Here is a 20,975-nt window from a genome sequence, read left to right as displayed (position 1 = left end):
CGGGATACAGAACTGGGGCCTGTCACTTGGGACCTTGACCGATCAGCTGAGTGGGTGACTGCTGTCAGTCACAAGTACTGATGTCGGAGCTGAAGTCTCTGTTCCAACCTCCATGTAGGGGCCGGCGCTTGTAACGTCAGGCACGTCGATTTCAAATAAGTTGTGCCTGCTGTTACCAGTACCAGCCACTAGACGGTGGCTCACTACAACCTCTGTATTTGCAGCACTGACTAGGTGCCCGCTCAGCTGATCGGTTAGGGGCCCGAGTGACAGACCCCAGCCAATCAATTGATGCCCTATCCTGAGGTTAGGTCATTAGTATTTTCCATGGAAAACCCTCTGCAGTCCAGGTGGGATGACTGGAGATTGGAGTGCTTATTTCTGCTCTGGTGGGTTCCAGTGAGCTTAACCAAGCAAGGTGAGCAAGTGTGCATCAAGTCTATCAAAACCCCTCCTCAGACTACACCAGGGGTGATCTTGGGATCAGCGGGGGTCCCAGTGGTTGGACCGCTGCTGATCAGCAAGTTATCCCTATCCAATGGATAACTTAGACACGAACACCCACTTTAGGCCTTCTCTGCATAGAAGAGAATCTACAGCACATCATGTGAGAGATTTCAGAGTTCAGTGCTGAAGATTTCTGCACCGAGTCCACAGCATGTTCATTTACATTGGTAGTTTAACTTTTGAAATCCCACCAGATCCATATTACTCGGTGCAGGTTTCACCCCTGTGACTTTAACATCAGTGCTGCATGTTCTGTTGGACCCCCTGCAGCGATTACATGGTGTGAAGATACCGTTACATGCTGTATGTTTGCTGCAGGCATTCTGCAATGATGACCTGAACCAGATGTTGCCGGTTTGGCTGTAGTTCTAATTCTACAACTTAATGCTTGTATCTGAAGGGTTAAAAACTTCCAGCATTGACATCCTGTGGATTTGGTGCAGACAGTTTCCTCAGCATGCTGGAGACTTCAGAGACCTCCGCAGCGGGCATTCCACAGACTCAGCCTAGAAGGATACTAGTTACATGTTGTCTTAACTGAGTTCTGGGCAGGTGAGTACTGCGGGCAGGAGCCTGGGGATCTGAGCACTTCGTCTTCCTGCTTGAATCAGCTAGATGGGTGTCTTCCTATACAGAAGCAGAGGCCCACCAGTCTAGCTGATCCAGGCAGAAGCCCATGGAGCTTCATCCCAAGCAGTGGACATGCCACCCTATGTCTGTAGGTCAGGTAGCATGAGCCCAATGATGGCTTTTTTTAAGAGGGGTACAAATGCAGTTAAAGGGTCTTGCAGTGCCCCATCAGAGGTGGGTAGGGGTGCGGCTCCCCCATTTAAACCAGTTACACAAGATGCAGGAGGTTCAGTGTTTCACGATTTATTAACACAGAAACTGACAGACAGACTAGTAGGGGTGACTCCGGGCCCCTTCAGTGAGAGGAGACACATCACTGGGTGAGACATCGGGCCCTGCAGTGACAGGAGAGGGGATGACTTGTGACAACACTTTACTCCTTGGTGGTAATGTAAGCTATGAGGTCCACAACACGGTTGCTGTATCCGTATTCATTGTCATACCTGCAAGAGAGACCAGTCACACATGAAGCTGAGGGCATCACATCCACATCCTAGCAATGGCACAAGCCAGAAGAGCCCACATTCCTAAGGTGCAGCCAGCTAAATCTTGGTGCATCTGCCAGCAGTTGTGTACTAGTAGCCTGTCTGCTGCACATGCCGATGAATGCAGTCTATTGCTAATCTGTTATCAGCCATGTTCACCTGTACTACATTTGCAAGACAAGTAGCTTCTACAACTGGAGACTTCCATACTTGTCAGTTCCTTTCATACTCACCAAGAGATTAGTTTAACAAAGTGGTCGTTCAGTGCAATGCCTGCGCCAGCATCAAAGATGGAGGAATGGCAGTCACCATTGAAGTCAGTTGAGACAACCTAAAAAAGGGTGGAGATATGTTAAAATACAGGATGATTTCCCAGCCATCTCCATGATACAAGCACAGTGCAACACTCACATCCTCCTCTGTGTATCCCAGGATTCCCTTCATTGGTCCTTCAGATGCCTTCTTCACTGCAGCCTTGATGTCTTCATATTTGGCCTGAAAATTGGGAGTGAGGTCAGATTACCCCTTTAAATCCCAGTCCTTAAGACTTTCTCCAAGCATCTCTATATATACTTACTGGCTTCTCCAAACGGGCAGTCAGGTCAACGACTGACACATTGGGAGTAGGAACCCTGAGGGCCATGCCAGTGCACTTTCTGGAAGAATAAGACAAACATTAGGGTAGTTCCTGTATGCCACCCAGTTCCTCGTTATCCCTTGATTTAGCTCTCCAACCCCCATTTAAACTACAAATGGCCCCAACATACAACCAGCCCAGGATGATGAACGCCGTACCCATTCAGAGCTGGGATGACTTTGCCGACAGCCTTGGCTGCACCAGTTGATGCTGGGATGATGTTCTGTCCGGCTCCTCTGCCATCACGCCACAGCTTACCGGATGGTCCATCCACAGTTTTCTGGGTAGCGGTGTAAGCGTGGACTGTGGTCTGAAAGGATAAGAGCAGCAATGATCAGGAACCTCATGTCTGTTACCAGCAGTTCCCTCAAGACACCATAGAGATGGAGCTACTCACCATCAGGGCCTCCACAATGCCAAAGTTGTCATGGATAACCTTTGCAAGAGGAGCAAGGCAGTTTGTGGTGCAGGAGGCATTGCTGCAGGCAGAAGAGCAGACATGTAATAACCTGGGCACACAGGGCATTATTTCCTTACACATGAAGGCTGGAAGCTACAGGCAACCACACTATAGTGGCTACATCTATACACTGTAGGTACAGACAGGTCTGTAGGAGATGACCAGGTAAGCATGGCAGCTCCTGAAGGGCCATCAGTTTAGTAGGGTCACTCCTGGACTTTACTGGGAAGCATACGTGTTATTCTATAGGGGCTTCTACAGCATCAGTGGATGTTTGTGGCTTTATATCATCAAGTGTTAACTGGTCCTTAGGTATCAGACAGAACCCCAGCAGGACTGATGCAAGTGACTAGTCTGTACAGCTCTATGGAATGTGTAGTTCACCATTACCTATGTAGCATAAAGTAGGACATCCCCAGTTTTTGGACAATTCAGCCCTGGATAAGGGGCAGGGGGCAATTCTCCTGCCATCCAATCTGCTAGTTCTGGGCTTTGTTTTCAGCCATCCAAGATGCCAGCAATCTTCAGACTACCAAAGCATCATCCATGTGTTACTTGTCAGAGCTGCCCATATGATCAGCACTGACCAGCCACTATGCATTAGGTTGTTAGAGTTGCTGCAGCCATGAGCAAGGCCTGAAGTGGTGATCAGAGTAGCAGATTATTGCTCTTGCCCCCTTGTCCAGAAACTAGAGGGTCGCCCATTAAAAACGCCTTTTAAAGTTAAGAGGGGGGGGGGGGGGGGAAGAAGTAGTTCACATAAAACAAAGTTAAATCCCCCTGTCCTCAGTGCTGCAGTATCACAATATCACAATCCCCCTATATTCCTGGTCATTGTTACAAGGCTTGTATAAAAAGTCTGACTTTGGCTTGGAGGAATGCCGTCTTCCAATAGGTGGCACTGTGGAGGATTTATTCCATCTCTCTTATCTGCAATCTTCCCTATTTGACAGCAGAAGTCAGGTGACCAGCTGCAAGAGGCTAAAGCAGCACTACTATTCCAGACTCCTGGCATACAGGAGGAGCACGCCGATGCCAGAAGAGCAGGTGGTGCTGCAGCCTGATTGGCAGGTGGTAATCACCCAACTTCTGTCAGACCAGAGGATCAGGTGGCTGCAGCCGAGAAGGGCAAGTAGTGCGTTTTGTTGACTTCAATCATTTGGCACAAATTTTAAAATGGATTTCGTAACCGACAACCCCTTTAACCCTTTGCAATCCACTGTCTGATGTCTAAAGACGTTATGATTTAAGGCTGTCCAGCTCCGATTTTGGAAGATGTCAGTAGGGGTTCTCTTACTGTATATTGCCAGCCTCTCTGCTGTAGGAGCCTATCCAACATGTCACCTCATGCAGTACTGGCTTTAGCTAGCATATAGTGCCATTGTATAACGGCAGAAAAAGTGTAAGGCTCTAGGAAAACCAGGATACAAATTGGATTGGAAAGGGTTAATTCCACCAGAGAATGTGGATCTGCAGACAGGTCTATACTGCCCCCTGCAGCAGATATGCCAACTTTATACTAAGAAAGTGCTCCTACCCCAGACAGGGACACAAGTCAATGCCAGTTACTCCTGCAGGCCAAACACTGGGATCTACGGTGCTCCAATATGTTATAAGCAACTGGCAAATGTGGAAAGTTCTGCATTTCACCCAAAACAAGCAAAGTCTACAGCCAATTTAAGAAGATATTGCACCCCCTTACCCCCCCCCCCCCCAGCTCTGTTGTCTCAATGCTCTTGGCACTTTACCTCCATGAATGCAGTGCTGCTGGTCAGGCGATGTGGAAGTGACCGGCGGCGCTGCACTCACTAGAGGCTGCCTGATTAAGACCTGAGCACATAGACTTGAGGCGAAAGGGAACTTGGCATCTTCTGAAGTCAGCTGCTGGAGTTAAATTTACACCAATTGTGTGGATTTTGACTATTTCGGATGCAGAAATTCTTTGTAGTCTCCTGCCGCAGGAAATTCGTAGCCTTTCCTCTATGTGTAAACAGTCTAAGGAAGCTTTAGAGACCACCAGCTCTATGGGGCAAAGCCTAACTTTACACCAAGCTTTACTTACCTGATAACCTTAAGTGAGTTGTCATAGGATTCATGGTTGACGCCAACAACGAACATGGGGGCATCTGCTGATGGGGCGGAGATGATGACACGCTTGGCACCTCCTTTCAAGTGAGCCTGGAGGGTAGAGTTTAGATGCGTTATTAGAGGCACGGGTCACACTCCAGTATTAGGGCTGGAGGAGAGGCAGCGGACACTTACAGAGGCCTTATCGATGGTGGTGAAGACTCCGGTGGACTCGACCACATAGACAGCGCCAGCATCAGCCCATTTGATGTTAGCTGGGTCACGTCTGCAAGACATAAGGTTTATGACAGTCAGATCCTGAGGCTGGGCTGCACTCGAAGACAGTTTGCTTACATAAAGAGCAGTTATTGTTTTTGGCCAGAGTCGTCTTACTTCTTGGACGGCAGCCATCAGGGAAGCGTTAGAGCACTCCAATTCCAATGTTCATAAATGGAGATAAATGGGCAGCAGGGAACAGTTATCCTTTAACTGCAGAACAGTCGGAGCAGCGGTTTTAGGGTGCTGTTAAGGGATTTTCCAGGCATTGCTGCGACACATCGGGGTCAGAGCAGAAGCCACTGCTCCAGCCTGTGTGTAGTGGATGGTGCAGCTCACATGGGAGGTGTGCCAGCCACTACACAGGTGGGGGGCATGGTGTATCCATGCCAAGAAAACCCCAATATTAGGGGCCTCTGGCTTTAATAGAGCAGGCTGCAATATTCCCACTAGGCATGCATGATAGGAAGAGCAAGAATAGCTGCTGCACCCCTCATTGATGTGGAGATGACACGACCGCCAGCTGTATACTCGTCCACATATATGGCTGCTGTAGTGACTGACGCCATGCGAAGAGCGACCCAAGCATTAAAAAAAAACAAAAAAAAACGCACTGGCGTATACTCACTCATGAGAGACGGTGATGGCATGGCCGTTGATCACCAGCTTTCCGTTTTCAGCGCAAACCGTTCCCTTAAAGCGTCCGTGGGTGGAATCATACTTGAACATGTAAACCTGAGGAAGAGTCAAGGATCACGTTATAAAAGTCATCAAGCACGATCCATTAGAGCCACGTGAATAAGCTGCAGATAAACTGCAATCCCACTATTGCAGTTTATTAGAATAATGCTGCCCTTTACTGGCTGCACTGCAAGTCTCAGCAATCTCTGCTATAAACAGGCTGTTATTCAGCAAGCTCTAAATGTCAGCCAAGTCTTGCACAGCAGATTTCAAGCTACCCCTGAGGCGATGCCAACATACCATGTAGTCCAGATCAATGAAGGGATCATTGATTGCCACAACTTCTACACCTTTTGGACGCTCAAAAGCACAGCGGCTCACCAGACGCCCAATACGGCCAAATCTGCCAAGAGATAAAGTATAGATGTCAATAAAGAGTTCTGGAGGCCCGAGTATAGAGGAGTTGTCTAGCACTCCCTCCACCCAGTGGGCAAGAGACCATACCGCATAGCGGGCAGGACAGCTGCCAGGGTGACTCTTCGATGCAGCACTAATATAGTTTAATGACACTTAACCCTGTGCAATAGCACCGCACTATAGTGCTACAGCCATGCAGGGGGCAGTTTCTGCAAAGTTTGCAAGTGTCATGAGGATTTGATGCACAATCCACCCCAGTTGCCAGTTTGCACTGCAAGTTAATTCTGCAGAAAATCCCAGTATTTACACCCCATGTGGCTGCAACTCAGTTAGCAGGACTGCAGGGGGCTCCACAGGCTGCGGTGGGTCATACAGCACAAGGAGCATTTCTCAGGACCAAGATATCAGTGGCCCATCCTCAAGATTGCCCTGGTCTCTTCTCAGGCCTGTGTTGCCACATTCATTGGGCAGACGGCGATTAAGCAGCTGCCCCATTCGAGTGGGACTGAGCTGCAATACCAGACAGTGCCACTATGAAGTGTACAGCACTGTGCCTGGCATGTAGTGAAGTGACCATGACAGCCCAGCCACTTGTGATGTGCAGGGGTCCCGAGTGGCAAACTCCCGATATGATTGATAACCCATCATAAAAAACAGGCCTTTAACAGCACGCCCACACTGCGGGTCCGCACCAAAGCCAGCTGCATAATCCATGCTGTGGATTTTGGGGCAGACCTACATCAGAATGCACACCGTTCATTGCAGATTTTGCACCAGAACAAGAGTGGGCGAGTATAAACGTCACCCACCATAACTTAGTTTACGGTGCTGTGGGGACACTACAGGGTCCCTTTAATAGTCAAGTGATCAATGATGGCAATTGGTTAGTCTGCTAAAAGCCCAACTCCCTTTAGTACATGCAGCACCACTTCATCCATAAGTCCAGTAAGCAACAGACTCATGGCCAGTACCCCACATTTAATCACAGCTCTGCTTCCCATCTACTGGCACCCCGAGGCTGGGGATATGGCCAAACCCAATGTGGCCGAGGAACAGGCTGCTGCGACGTCACAGCTGCAGGACCGCTAACCAAGTAGGATTTTGTAACTGACGTCAGTCCCAGAGACTCCATTGTTCCTGTGGCATGCCACCCATCGTGGTCAAAATCAATAGCCGTGGCCTGAAGATTGCCAATTCGGGGTTAGAAGTGTGAAGAAAGAGGCCAGCATTGCACTTGTCTACAGATGGGTCCAATATTGGGGCCAAGCTGTAATACCACATACAACCTGTGGGCAGGTGGGGCGCTGTGCAGCCATGTTTCTCTGAGCCTGGGCAACCCCCTTTAACAGATTAGATTCTACATGTTACATAAGCAACGGTTTCATGCAAAAAAAAAAAAAAAAGCCCATTGATTTTGGGTGTAAATATGCATGTATTCACACAATCCCATTGACTTTAATGAACCATTTCAGACAAATCAGAATACTTATGCCAGTCACTGGCATTGCCCATTCTGTACGCAATACGGAGAACAAGCACGCCGGTGTGAATGAGGCCTTATGGAGAACTAGTCAGATGTGCATTTTATAATGAGAACACATGACCCATCCCCAAGAATCTGATTGGGCCTCTAATAGAGTAGGCCTCCACCCCCTCCCTAATATCAGTCATGTCTAGTAGCCCTTTAAGCCTAATTTGTGGCCAGGTGAGCGCCATCAAAGCCCCTTCTATAAGCTTCCCCAGATAGCTAAATCCACATGTTATCACAGTGCAGCACATCTGCCACAGGAGCGACGCTCTGCAGCCGCCAGCCCCCTCCGCTGGAGCAAAGTCCATGGCCGAGTGTGCAAACAGGAAGAGGATGAAGAGCAGCGAGGCTGACGGATCCAGTGTCACCGAGTGCCAATGTCACCCGATGAGGAGGAGATGACAGCAGACGGGGCGGCCAAATTACACACCCCAGTAACCAGGATGAGCGCCCCCCTCCTCCTGCACCGGCAGCTGGCGCCTCTATTAATAGGAGACCTACTTTACACTGCGGGGAGAGGATGGAGGGAGGGGGCGCTCTCCACAGAGGTCATCTCATCACACGCCATCACCAGCCGTAGAGCCCGCTGCAATGTCTCAGTGTAGATGTGATAGAGACCCCCCCATCCCATCATGCAGGACGTGAGTCAGCTCCAGTCATACCGTTAGGGAGAGGAGGCAGGGAATGTACAAGGCACACCCCTCCACCCTGTACATGATCAGGTACCACTTAGGAGATGACCCAAAGATACTGTGACCTTCGGATGTCCTTGAGGAGCATCAGACAGGGGTGTTAGGAGATTGCATGTCTTCCACCTCCTTGCAGAACACGAGGCAAGCGCACAAGGAAGCTGCAGAGCGGGGGTGGGTGTGACTCAGGAGCCGCATTGCCAAGGGTTAACAAGCAGCCATCTTAAGACAGCATGCAGAGGACCAGAAGGCCCCCCCACCTGCACCCCAACCACCCCACAGGAGGGCAGGAGCCTCCCCTCCCCCAGGTGGCATGCAACAAGTGCAGATCAATGGACATATAGCAATGCTTTATTAACCCCTTCACCTATGAAACATGATCACCAGCAATGGAGGTCCTAAGTTACTCCCAATAAGTTTTGCACCCCATTGAGGCCTCAGGTCACATGACTGTCCCCCACCACCTTGCTGCACTACCATAGAGGACCATGCACAGCCTACAAGACGCCATGGAGGTCCAGCCCAGCCGCACTCACCCGTTGATGCCGATCTTCACCATGATTGCTGCCTGTAGTTTCTGCTCCTGCAAAACACAAATCAGAATATAAAGCACCGCAGCAGGATCGGCCGATCACCATCCGCCCCCGCTATAAGCCCCGCCAAAATCACCGACCTCTCACAAGTCCTGCTGCAGAGTGAAGGAGAGCGCGCAGAGCCGCCTTATATACCCACCCGGTAATGGGCAGTGTCGGCTCCGCCCACCAACAGCCCCCAGCCAATCACCGCCCGCAGAGGCAGCGAGTCACCGGCTCCTTCTGTCATCTCCAGACTGGACTACGTGCTGCCGTAATGTCTCTAATAGACGCGCACCCCTTCCTCTTCTTCAGGTTCCCCCCTGTTTGATTACCGTAACGCATAGAAATTGCCATAGAAACCCATTATGGCGCCTGTGTGGTTAACGAGGGGACTCCCATCTCCTGGGTGTCTGACCCTCCCTCATGCATGACACTGCAGCAGCTTGTATTTCACCTTATTACACCATTCAGCTTCCCTCTTCAGAGCCAGAAGTCTGTGCACCATCATTATGTAACACCTCCATTATATATGTGTCACGTTAGCGTCCGTCCGCACTGGCAGGTTTACGTACGTTTAAAGTGTGCGCAAAACGTATCTGAAAAGCGTAAAGGTGCAAACATTTCAAGCATACGTTTACAGTTTCGAAATCAATGGTGCGCGGTTAAATCCTTTCTTATGTATATACGTTTTTTCACTGTAAACAGTTTTTTCTAAAAAAAAGTTTTGTAGTTCAACACTTTTTTCCCCCCTAGATCACAAAAAACGTATACGTTAAGCGTACGATAGTATACAGCCGCACGTTTCCATGCGGTTTTCCATTGCCTGCAATGTTTAAGAAAAAGTATACATTTCCATACCTTGTGGGACAGAAAAAAAGTAGCGGGCCGCGCCTTTCTATACTACCAAAAAAGAACCAAAGAACCTCGCATGAAAAGGTATGTCAGACTAAATGTAGTTATAGTTTGGGTACGTTTAACCCATTATAGCCTGGGGATCTGTGCTACGTTTTTTATCAATTCTTTGGACAAAATTGTGCGTGTTTCACATTAATATGTACCAGTGGGACGAGCATCTCAAATGTGCAGAATCCAGGATTGTTGGTAGACATGTATTACTGTAAGGAGGTCAGTAGGGGGCACTATTACTGTGAGAAGGTCAGTAGGGGGGCACTATTGCTGTGAGGAGGTCAGTAAGGAGCGCTATTATCGTGAGGAGGTCAATAGGGGGCACTATTACTGTGAGGATGGTCAGTAGGGGGCACTATTACTGTGAGGAGGTCAGTAGGGGGCACTATTACTGTGAGGAGGTCAGTAGGGGGGCACTATTACTGTGAGGAAGTCTGTAAGGAGAACTATGACTGTGAGGAGGTCAGTAGGGGGCACTATTACTATTAGGTCAGTAAAGGGCGCTATTACTGTGTGGAGGTCAGTAGGGGGCACTATTACTGTTAGGAGGTCAGTAGGGGGGCACTATTACTGTGAGGAGGTCAGTAAGGGGCACCATTACTGTGAGGAGCTCAGTAAGGGGCACTATTACTGTGAGGAGCTCAGTAAGGGGCACTATTACTGTGAGGAGGTCACTAAGGGGCACTATTGCTGTGAAGACGTCAGTAAGGGAGCACCATTACTGTGAGAAGCTCAGTAAGGGGCACCATTACTGTGAGGAGCTTAGTAAGGGGCACCATTTCTGTGAGGAGCTCAGTAAGGGGCACTATTACTGTGAGGAGGTCAATAATGGGCACTATTACTGTGAGGAAGTCAGTAAGGGGCACTATTACTGTGAGGAGGTCAGCAAGGGGCACCATTACTGTAAGGAGGTCAGTAAGGGGCACCATTACTGTGAGGAGGTCAATAAGGGGCACTAATACTGTGAGGACGTCAATAAGGGGCACTATTACTGTGAGGAGGTCAGTAAGGGGCACCATTACTGTGAGGAGGTCAAGAAGGGGCACTAATACTGTGAGGAGGTCAGTAGGGGGGCACTGTTACTGTGAGGAGGTCAATAAGGGGCACTAATACTGTGAGGAGGTCAGTAGGGGGGCACTGTTACTGTGAGGAGGTCAATAAGGGGCACTGTTACTGTGAGGAGGTCAGTAAGAGGCACAATTACTGTGAGGAGGTCAGTAAGGGGCACCATTACTGTGAGGAGGTCAAGAAGGGGCACTGTTACTGTAAGAAGGTCAATAAGGGGCACTAATACTGTGAGGAGGTCAGTACGGGGGCACTGTTACTGTGAGGAGGTCAGTAAGGAACACTATTACTGTGAGGAGGTCAGTAAGGGGCACTATTACTGTGAGGAGGTCAGTAAGGGGCACTATTACTGTGAGGAGGTCAGTAAGGGGCACTATTACTGTGAGGAGGTCAGTAAGGGGCACTATTACTGTGAGGAGGTCAGTAAGGGGCACTGTTACTGTGAGGAGGTCAGTAAGGAGCACTATTACTGTGAGGAGGTCAGTAAGGGGCACTATTACTGTGAGGTGACACAAAGGCCATGGTGTTGTGTAAAAGGCGTATGGCTTAGTGTAGAAAAACATTTGCTGTGGCGCCCGAAGAATTCTCCCTCTCTTCATTTCTCAGTTGGTCGGTTTCATCCCAAGTCACTTTCAATGGTATTCTCCAGGGTAAATAGATGGCGGCACGCACAACGCCTGCAGCTCGCCGTGTGCTTGAGCTCGTGCTGAGCCGCACTGTAGATGTGCCCGTCTGCCAGCTCATCAGCATTTCCCCATCCTGTTACACGTTTGGAACGAGCCGCACAGAAGACTGACAGTAAATGACTCGCCGCTCGGATGGTGACTCAGCAGCTCGGATTTCACACTTGATTTTGTAAAAATGTTCGCACCCAACCGAAGATGTGATTTGTAGCAGCAGTCACATACACAACCGCAGGCGCCTCAAGACACAACCCCCAGTCTACTGCGAACGGTATTCACACATCGCAGAATAAACCGTATCGGAAGATTCTGCAGCTTTCTGCGGTTGCGTTCACACTAGCGTGTAGTCAACCGGGAAGCACACACGTAAACGTATGCTAAAAATGCGTGCTTTTTTTACACTTTTTTTGTGTACATTGATGACGTGCGTACATGAAAGTGCCAGTGTGGGCGACCCTTACATGCTTTATGTACCAGGTCTTCTCCATTTTCAGTATTCAGCGTCCCCTTTTCAATAAGCGCTGAAATCCGCATGTAGAACTCCCAACGCGGATTCCATCTGGACACGGTGCACAATCACATAAAAAAAAAAAACTATACTCACCCTCTGTGCTGCGACACCACTCTGTTTGCCGTCCCTTCAGATCCCACTGATCTCCCTGCAGCCGGTCACATGCTGCTGCAATCACTGACCATAGCTTAAGCACGACTAAGGGCAGCCATCAAGCACGTAACTGATTGTTGGGACTGAGACCAGGGGAGATTAGCGGGATCCGGAGGGACAGCAAGTTTTGAGACAGCGGAGAAGGTGAGATGACTGGAGCACCTACCGGGAGGAGGAGGGGGGCACTATTGTTGCTGGGGCACCCAACAGGCGGCACTATTACTGCTGGAGCACCTAACGGGGGCCGCTATTACTGCTGGAGCACCTAACGGGGGGCGCTATTACTGCTGGAGCACCTAACGGGGGGGAACTATTGTTGGGTCACTAAGACCATATTTACATTGCCGATAGCGAGTTGCGCCCAAATTCTTCATTGGTGTGGTGTGCGATACACCAAATATTGCAAGTCCTATTGTCGTGTGAGGGGGTCACTGAAGGACAGAATTACGGGATACAGAACAGGATATCCCATTACAGGAACATCGCGGCTCTCCCATTGATTTCAATGGGAGTGAAGTTGACCTCCGCACTTTCTCCACTGTCCGATGATGACACTGGACAGCGGCTGGAGGATCAGATGCTGGATGGCAGTTTTAAGCGTCAGACCTCCGTTCATCAACTACTGATGTTCTATTCAGAAAATAGGTCATCAGTCCAAATGAGGCCAGACACCCCCTTTAGCATGTGCTTTCTGTGACAGCTTTGTGGCTTTGAAATGACAGCGACATATAGCCAACAATGTGAGACGCTATTGCACCAAACTGCAGCCTAAAGTCTCTTGCAAAATTTTTCATTTTTTCTCAAGTCTTTCATTTATATAACATTTTCTAATCCAAATGGGGAGATAAGTAGCAGCGAGGGCAGTAAGGAGGACGCCGAACAGTCCCGCATTAGGGACAAGTAGTCCAACAGGACTGCCACAATTAGAACAGAAAGGCAGATGGTAAATAGCACAAATGACAAAAATTAGAAAACTATGGGAAAAGAACAAAAAGGGGGGGAGCTACTCACGAGGGAAGTGAGCAGGATGATGATAGATGGAGAGGGGACTGAGCGAGCGTCTCTGGAATTCGGTTAAAGATTCCCAAAAGAGTGTGGAGTGCCCGAGCACGAAGAACAAAATTACAACTAGAGGATCAAGTAACGGACAAGGCCCTGTATACCAGTGACTCCTGGAACGCCATCCAATAATATCAGCATTTCTGTAACTTATGATGAGCATAAGGCGAATTGAGCCACTGGCCTCAGGCGGCGCTGCCGGCTTAAACGTGATGGGAGGGGAATGCGGGCAACCCCAGTCCTCACATACCGTGAAGTGATATATGGCTCAGAGATACAAAAATGGATAGCACTCCCGAAATCAAAAACAATACAAGAACAGACCCACCTGGTGTGGTGGGGTTGCCACAAGGAACGGGGTGGGCCTTAAATATAAACCTTGATGGGTTCCTTGTCCAATAAAGACATCCAGAATGGGGAGCGCCAATCACAACCACCCCGTTCAAAGGTCCAGGGTCAGAAAAAAGGACAAAGTAGAGCCCCACTTTATCAAGCAGTAATACATATACACAGGGTAGCAGTTTATGTAATAGAATAGTGCTTCATTGGTGGCAGAGGTAGGTGCACCAGGGTTGGCAGCAAATGGGACACCGGACCCAAAAGTAATGGACATGGCAGAGCCGCCGGCCGAACTGGGAGTGACGAGAGCCTTGCCCCAGCCGATGTTCTACAGCCCAGAAGTGGCGGAAGAGCCGACCAACCTCTGAGATAGTGGAATTAAACTGCACAAGTAATTGTTGTGCATTGCCCGATACATTCAGTGCGCTTCACGGTTGGCAAATGAGTATCCGCTGTGGCCAATTTAAGAGCATTCGTAGAAACTGCACTAGTAACTCAAGCTTTGCAGCACAATCCAATATTCTGAGAAATGGCTTCTTAGATAAAGGATACCCCAAGGCTCGGCTTGAATCAGCCTACGAAGAAGCAAGGGCTCTCAACCAGACAAAACTGGAAACTGTTGCTCTTTCTTTTATCACTAGCTATAGCAGACATTATGGGGACATTCAGGCTGTTCTCAGTAAACACTGGAATATCTCACAGTGTCATCGTATATTAGGAGATGTTCTACCCGAAAGGCCAAGAACTACTTCTAGCCCCTCCTGTCCTCGGCGGTGGGTTACCGATCATCGGCTCTGTTCCTCGGGGGCTTTAAATCTGGAAAAACCGAAATGTAAGCGCTGCACTAATCATAAGAGTAAATCTATTGAAATCGAGGGAGATGAGGGCGGTATGACATAGGCAAGGGTTGAGTTGTGGTTCTTTTAATGTCATTAAACCCCTTGAATGCTCATATCATCTTAGATATATGGGCCGCACTATATACGCCCTACGGGATGGAGTAACTGGGCGTAGATCAAATATTGTTAATGGTTGTGAGAAACTCAGCATTTCTCTGCGTGTCACAACAAAAGACCCTACTTACAGAGTCCCAGGAGGGGAATACCAGAAGTTGACAAAAAAAGTGTCAACTTTCCTGGACTGGTCCTAACTCTGGACTGAAGTGGTGACAGTGGTCAGAAGGGTGCACTTTCTGGGCAGCAATACACAGACGTTTGCATGCCACCCAACGCCCTCCCACTCACTCGCCAGCCTTCTTTTCTAAGTATCAGACCGCTTCTATGTATATAACTGCTGCTGTTGGACCGCTCTCGGCATCAGCGGATTTCAACGGGCTAACATACTTAGCATACGCATTGGCTGTGAATGGCTGTAATTAGTTTATCGAGCGCTGGCTTTGATTGGCTGAGCCAGCACTCAACGAACCAATCAGAGGCAGTGCTTCCTGGAGGCGGGGTTTTTCAAACTCCTGACCATGAAGTTCTGCTGGAGGACTTCAAAGTAGTGCCGGAGATGCGGAGGACAGCGCCTCTTAGGTGATGTATTGGGTTTTTTTCTCATGCATCTAGGGCTTATTTTCAGGGTAGGGCTTATATTTCAAGCCTCCCTGAAAATCCTGGCAAAAGAGCAACACAAGGTTGCGCGACTTTGTAGCACCACGCACAATTTTGTAGCGACACGAAATCACGATATCGCCGCGAGAAAACGCAGCGATATCACACGGAACACAGATGCAATAACGCTGCGATTTTCTTGCTGCGATATGGCTGTTGCCCGTGTGAAAGAGGCCTTAAGGTCAATATGTGAGCCTGCTGACGGCAGCTCATGCTGCCAAGCAGTCCCGCAGCGGCAGTTATAGATGTTAAATAACAGGGAACTGGCTGAGGTCCCAGTGTGCCTTTCAATTTCCTTATCCCCCCTCCCAATCCAGAAGTCCCCTCAGTGCCTAAAGTGTTCCTCTCTTGCAGCAATAAGGCAATTGAATGTATGTATACCCTAGTGACCCGTGAAGATCTATTGGGCGCTGATGCACAACTGGTGGTCCCAGCGATAATTGTTTCTATACTTCTACACGGGAACAATCATCTCTAGTGAATGGAGGCGCAGCGGGCCGGAGATCATTTCTATTCCCAGTAAACAGGCAGTCGTTCATAGATGAATCACTGCCTGTTTACACAGCCGATCCGTCGTTCAGTATCATGCATGCAGAACCTGACTGATGAATGATTAGTGAATAAATTCTCGTTCGCCGTTCAGTCGGGGTGTGCCTTTACACTGAACGATTTAAAGGCTCTTGTGAAGGGGGCCCTAAATCAAAGGATCTAGAAATAATAGGTCAGACCAAAAACCTGCCTGTACCGGGCATTCCCAAAATATATAGAGCAAAGTACCCTGTTCGCCCCACACAAGTTGGACACACTGCGGGCATCATGATGTGTAACCAGGAGGGCACCCTGCATGCAAAAATTGTTGATTTGTTGCAATCATGGATGCATGACATCACATAGAGACGCCAGGCGCTCCCGTAGGTCAACATTACAAGTGGTATCGTAATACAATTTTGCGCATATATCTATTAAAATGCAGTGGTGCCCTGGACATGAATTGTGAGAAGGCCGCGGCCAGGATGGAGTTAATTCCGAGTCCTCCACAAAGCGGCTTTAATCAGAAATTAAATAATTGAAACATCCATCAGAGCCGCTGTCACCCCTCAGCGTGACGCTCGTTAGCCATCCCCCATCCAAGAGCAGCATTAACCCTTTCTCCACCAGTGCAATTAATGAATTAACCCCTTCTGCAGAACTGCGCATCAGACACAGCAGTTCAATATTACGCTTTAAGCTTCCGCATCATAATATATTAATCACATGACAGGAGCGGATATGGGAGGACGCGACCTTCTTCCATCCTCCTCTCTGCATCCATTCCTTGTTTTTCGCTGATGCAGATGCTGTGTGCGATGCTCTGCAGGCCTCCTAGACGGCACATCGTCTCCTTGCAGTCCATCAGTAGGATCACAATAAGGCCGGGGCTCCTGTACAAGTCTATGGGGCGGGGCACGGTTCACCTTAATGCAGTTTATGGCCGTGCAGCTCTCACCTCAGGCTAGGTGGGACTTTGGTTGCATCATCACATCTAATGATGCCCGTGGGTTGCAGCCGCCGCCCCTGCGCATCACAAGTCACACCCGATTTATCCACCGTTGACTGCAGTGTAAGGGCTTATGTCCACAGGCGGTTGGATTCTGCATGCAGGAGCCCGCATCAGAATCCGACCATGCCCGCGCAGAATTTACGGACGGGCTGCGGATCGGATAGCTTCCATTGACTTCAAAGGTCCGCAAATCAGATCTGCATGCTTTCATTCAGTTGCGGACGCCCATGTTTCCCTATGGGTTGCTTGAACTGCGGATCATCCGCCCGTGGACATTGGGTCATAAGCAAAAACACATTGGCGCGTGTGCTAATATGCTCGTCGCTACGGAGCAATTCAGAGCATGAACCAGATTTGTTTTTTTTTGTCCGGACTATTCAAACTCTGCGCTATTACAAAAAAAAAAAAGTGGGAAGATGGGTCCCGCCATATCTTTCGCAGACATAGAAAAACTACGTGTGAGGAAGAATCGCGCAGAGCCGGGGCTTCAGAGATCACGATCTTTCCTCATGTGTTAATGGCCGCCTCAGTACGGGATGTGGATGATTGACAGGTCCTCCGTCCCCGCGCCCGTCTCCTGCTCGCAGATATCTCATGTCCTTTACACCCTTCAGCACGACCTCGCTTGAGGACCCAGTCACTATTCTTGGCTTCCTTGTGGAATGCAACCGTTTGAAGGGCAGGGTCCGAAAATAGCCCCCGCTGTGGGCACGACCTTTATGTAAAGGTCAGACAGGTGGAGGGAGGAGGCTGCCAGGGTGTCAGTATAGGGACGGGGGCAACAGGGTTACAGAGGTGACAGCGGCGTAGGATGTCAGACAGGTGCGGGAGGACGGGGGGGCTGGCATCGTATTATCCGGGGGCAACGGAGAGTTAATGTTTGTGTTTTTTTGCGCAGCGTCACTTGATATGTGGCTCTAGGGGTCTGATGTAGGGTGACTATTATACAATGGCACATCTACGAATAGCGTGGGCGCTTCAGGTCCGCTCAACCTGCGCCGCGCCGGCAACGTAACAAGCTAGAGGTCTACAATAATCCGCCATAACATTAAAACCTGTAGAGCGAATATATGGCGCCCTCGGGGATTGGATCGATCAGGCGGAAATGACCAGTCAGGGGATATTGAAGGAAAACGGACAAGCGTAGGAGTCTGAGCATCTGTGATAAGGGCCAAATAGTGATGTGTAGACGGCTGGTCGGAGGATGTCCAGAGCGGCCGGTCTTGTGGGGTGTACCCGGCGTGTAATGGTTAGTACCTACCAAAGTGCGCCAAGGACGGCCAGTGAACTGGTGGCAGGGTTATGATCGCCAAGGCTCATTGATGTGCATGGGGAGTGAAGACGCTCATCTGTTGCGAGCGATTCTAGGACTGATAAAGTCAATGCTGGTGATGATAGAAAGCGGTCAGATCACACCGGGCATCACAACTAGCTGGGTATGAGGTGGCACACAGGTCAGAGCACCCGTACGACCCCCTATCTATTATCGAAAGTGACTGCCATGGGCACATGAGCATCATAGCTGGACCACAGAGCAATGGAGCAATGGAGGAAGGTGCCTAGTCTGCTGGAGCATGTTTTCCTGTGGAAAGAGACGGCACAAGGATGGGAAGAAGTCAAGGCGGTGAAGGCAACGTGATGTGGAATGTTCTGCTGGTTACCTGGCATCATGGCTGGGAGGTGAGTATATGTTTTTATTATTTTTATGCATATATGGGGGCATTATGAAAGAGTGGGGGGTGGGAGAAGTAATCATTGCAGCCTGGGCCGGATGGAGAAGAAAAGGGAAAGTGAACAACTTCAGTCAAAGGAGACATCACCTGTTATTACAGGAAGTAACCACTGTGATCATATGTAGAGTGCCTATAGAGAGCTGGCATCTTGCACTATTTGGTCATTGTGTGGGGTAATAGTTTTTGTAGTGTTTTCTTTTCCACTAACACTATGAGGTATTATGTGATCACGGTCTGGGGGTATATTTGGCCCTTATATACGGTTATTATTGTTGATACTGATTGTGTGGTGGCCTTCATGCCGTAGCAGTATGGTGGTGTTTGTCAACCCCTATCTGGTGATAATATGTGATCATGGTGGTGTGTGTTTTGTAGAAACCTTTTTGTGTTGAGCTATGCAGTTGCGTAGTCTTGCCAATGTTGCTGCGGCTGGCAGTTAGCTGACTCCACCTACTTGTATTCACCTCACTTCCTGCTAGACTGGACCGACCTACCTACCTACCAACCTACAACATGAGGCCACTTTGTAATTTTTTTTCTAGGGTCATTTTGGCTCCCAATCCACCCCTGGCCCCAGGGAGATCTTCGCCTCTTGATGTGTCCGGGTCAAAGTCAGTGTGTAAACCTCATTCATACGCAGTACACAGCAGATAGGCATATAATCTGAGTATTTGCTATATATGCTAAATCCCCATAGCCTATATTGGTTTGTATTACGCGTGTAAAAAAAAAAATCATAGACCTGAATGGCCCAATAGAAATCTTGACGTGATCTGTGGCTGCGCTCACACATGCGGTCGTGTTGTACCGTTCTGTACCCTACAGGAGAAGAAGATACAAGAAAAGCTGTCATGGCGTCTTTCCAAAGGGCAGCGCTGATGTGTCGTACAAGACGAAGAACGCATGGGCCCTCGCATCACTGGAATTTGGAAGCGTTCACAAGCAGACTTTCAGATTTATGTAAATAAGGCGTAATTAATATATAAAGAACCGTTCTGCAACTTTTTAATATACTTTGTGTTTCAATTTATCAGCATTTTAATTTATCTGCTTGCTGTCAGTGAATAAGCACACTATTGTTTACAGGCAGAGACTAATACTTCTCACAGCTGATGATTTGTTGCAATGTATCCAGTCTAAACAATCCTAAGTGAGCTAAACACGCCAGTAGTACAAATGTCTCTCCTGTCCCCATGACTTGTTACAATGTATCAGTGCAGGTAATGTGTCAGCCTGGAGTCTAGGCAGTATGGATACAGCTGTAACAAACCCTCAGCTGTGAGAAGTACAAGGTCAGGACAGCCTGTGGCTGTAAGCAACAACAGAGCATATTATTTAAGACTAGTATGATAGAATTGTGCCAGGGGTCAGCGTGAAAAGGTCGTAAATTATGACGTGCCAGAAAACTAAGAGTGGGCGTGGTTAGGCAAAAAAAGGGGTGTGTCCGTGCGCAGTCCCTCAAATTTGGAATAAAGGCCGGCGTAAATCATAGCTGGTGCAATTGCCAGTCTGGCATACAGAGGCGCCATCAGCTGCCCCAAATGTATTAGGAGGCTTGTATGATTCCCTATATGTGGCACACCTCATGGCAGTGCCATCTCCACCAGGAACCAGGATGTGCATTTTACAGCCCCCCTTCCCTAGGATTCAGCGTGTGCAGGTTACAGTCCACCCCCGACCCCCCCCCAGGAATCAACAGATGACAGCTCCTGTGTATTGCTATGGCTGCAACTTGTTAACCCCTCGTTACACAATGCTGTGTAATGCGTCATTGCTATACATAGTACTAATCTTCTCACCTCGGATGTCAAAGTCCAGTCTCTCCCTGCACACCGTCAGCACATTTATTGGGTCTCAGGACCGGCGGGGCTCACGGTCTGCATCTGGGAACACGCTGGCTGGAAAAACAAGCAACAGCGCTCTGACCTTCTGACATCTCATTGATTTCATTGGATAAAGGCGGCCGGGCTCGCTCACTTGTTGTGGCCAAGATCCAAAAGCTCCAACATCTCACAAGACTAGAAACAGCAGATGATAATGACACGCGGTTTGGGACAACAAAAAAAGAACACCTTTTTCTAAGTAAGAAATGAGCGCAGAACAGTTGTCGCTTCCCCTCCCCCACTCTTCTGGCTCACGTTTCAGTACCGGAGGGCGAGTCGCTCAGGGCCGGCACTGCAGAGTTAAACAGGAAGACAACTTCATAGCTGCTATTTTAACCTTGCGAATGATGAATATTTAATGAGTATCTGATCCCTTCCATTCTTGGACACTTTGAGGCTTTGTAGCTTTAAGGGTTTCGACCGCAGCTCAATATCTATCTGTTGCAGCAGTGATGATGTTGTAACCTGCCAGGAAGGAGGCTGCAGCGAGCTGGATAGATGATGTCTGCACTGAGCCTCTGGGTTGGCTCATAGACCA

General features: G+C 49.0%; 1 protein-coding gene across 2 annotated transcripts; it reads right to left on the bottom strand.

The window, feature by feature from the left end:
• Positions 1-1,364: 1,364 nt before the first annotated feature.
• On the bottom strand, positions 1,365-19,362 carry GAPDH (glyceraldehyde-3-phosphate dehydrogenase). Of its 2 annotated transcripts, none has more exons than XM_066601289.1 (12): positions 19,297-19,362; positions 8,914-8,960; positions 6,044-6,146; positions 5,691-5,797; positions 4,982-5,072; positions 4,782-4,897; positions 2,657-2,738; positions 2,418-2,569; positions 2,200-2,278; positions 2,034-2,117; positions 1,856-1,953; positions 1,365-1,580 (listed from the first exon to the last, which is right to left on the bottom strand). In XM_066601289.1, the coding sequence occupies exons 1-12, from the start codon at positions 19,345-19,347 to the stop codon at positions 1,511-1,513; spliced, it is 1,080 nt and encodes a 359-aa protein (XP_066457386.1). In that variant the 5' UTR covers positions 19,348-19,362; the 3' UTR covers positions 1,365-1,510. The 2 variants fall into 2 exon arrangements, with proteins under 2 accessions (XP_066457386.1, XP_066457387.1); XM_066601290.1 differs by lacking the exon at positions 19,297-19,362 and adding an exon at positions 9,051-9,141.
• Between the last annotated feature and the right edge of the window lie 1,613 nt (positions 19,363-20,975).

Source organism: Eleutherodactylus coqui, chromosome 4 (assembly GCF_035609145.1).
Source record: "Eleutherodactylus coqui strain aEleCoq1 chromosome 4, aEleCoq1.hap1, whole genome shotgun sequence".
NCBI lineage: Eukaryota > Metazoa > Chordata > Amphibia > Anura > Eleutherodactylidae > Eleutherodactylus > Eleutherodactylus coqui.
The sequence above is the reverse complement of the archived record's forward strand: the minus strand, read 5'-3'. Positions and strand labels throughout refer to the sequence as shown.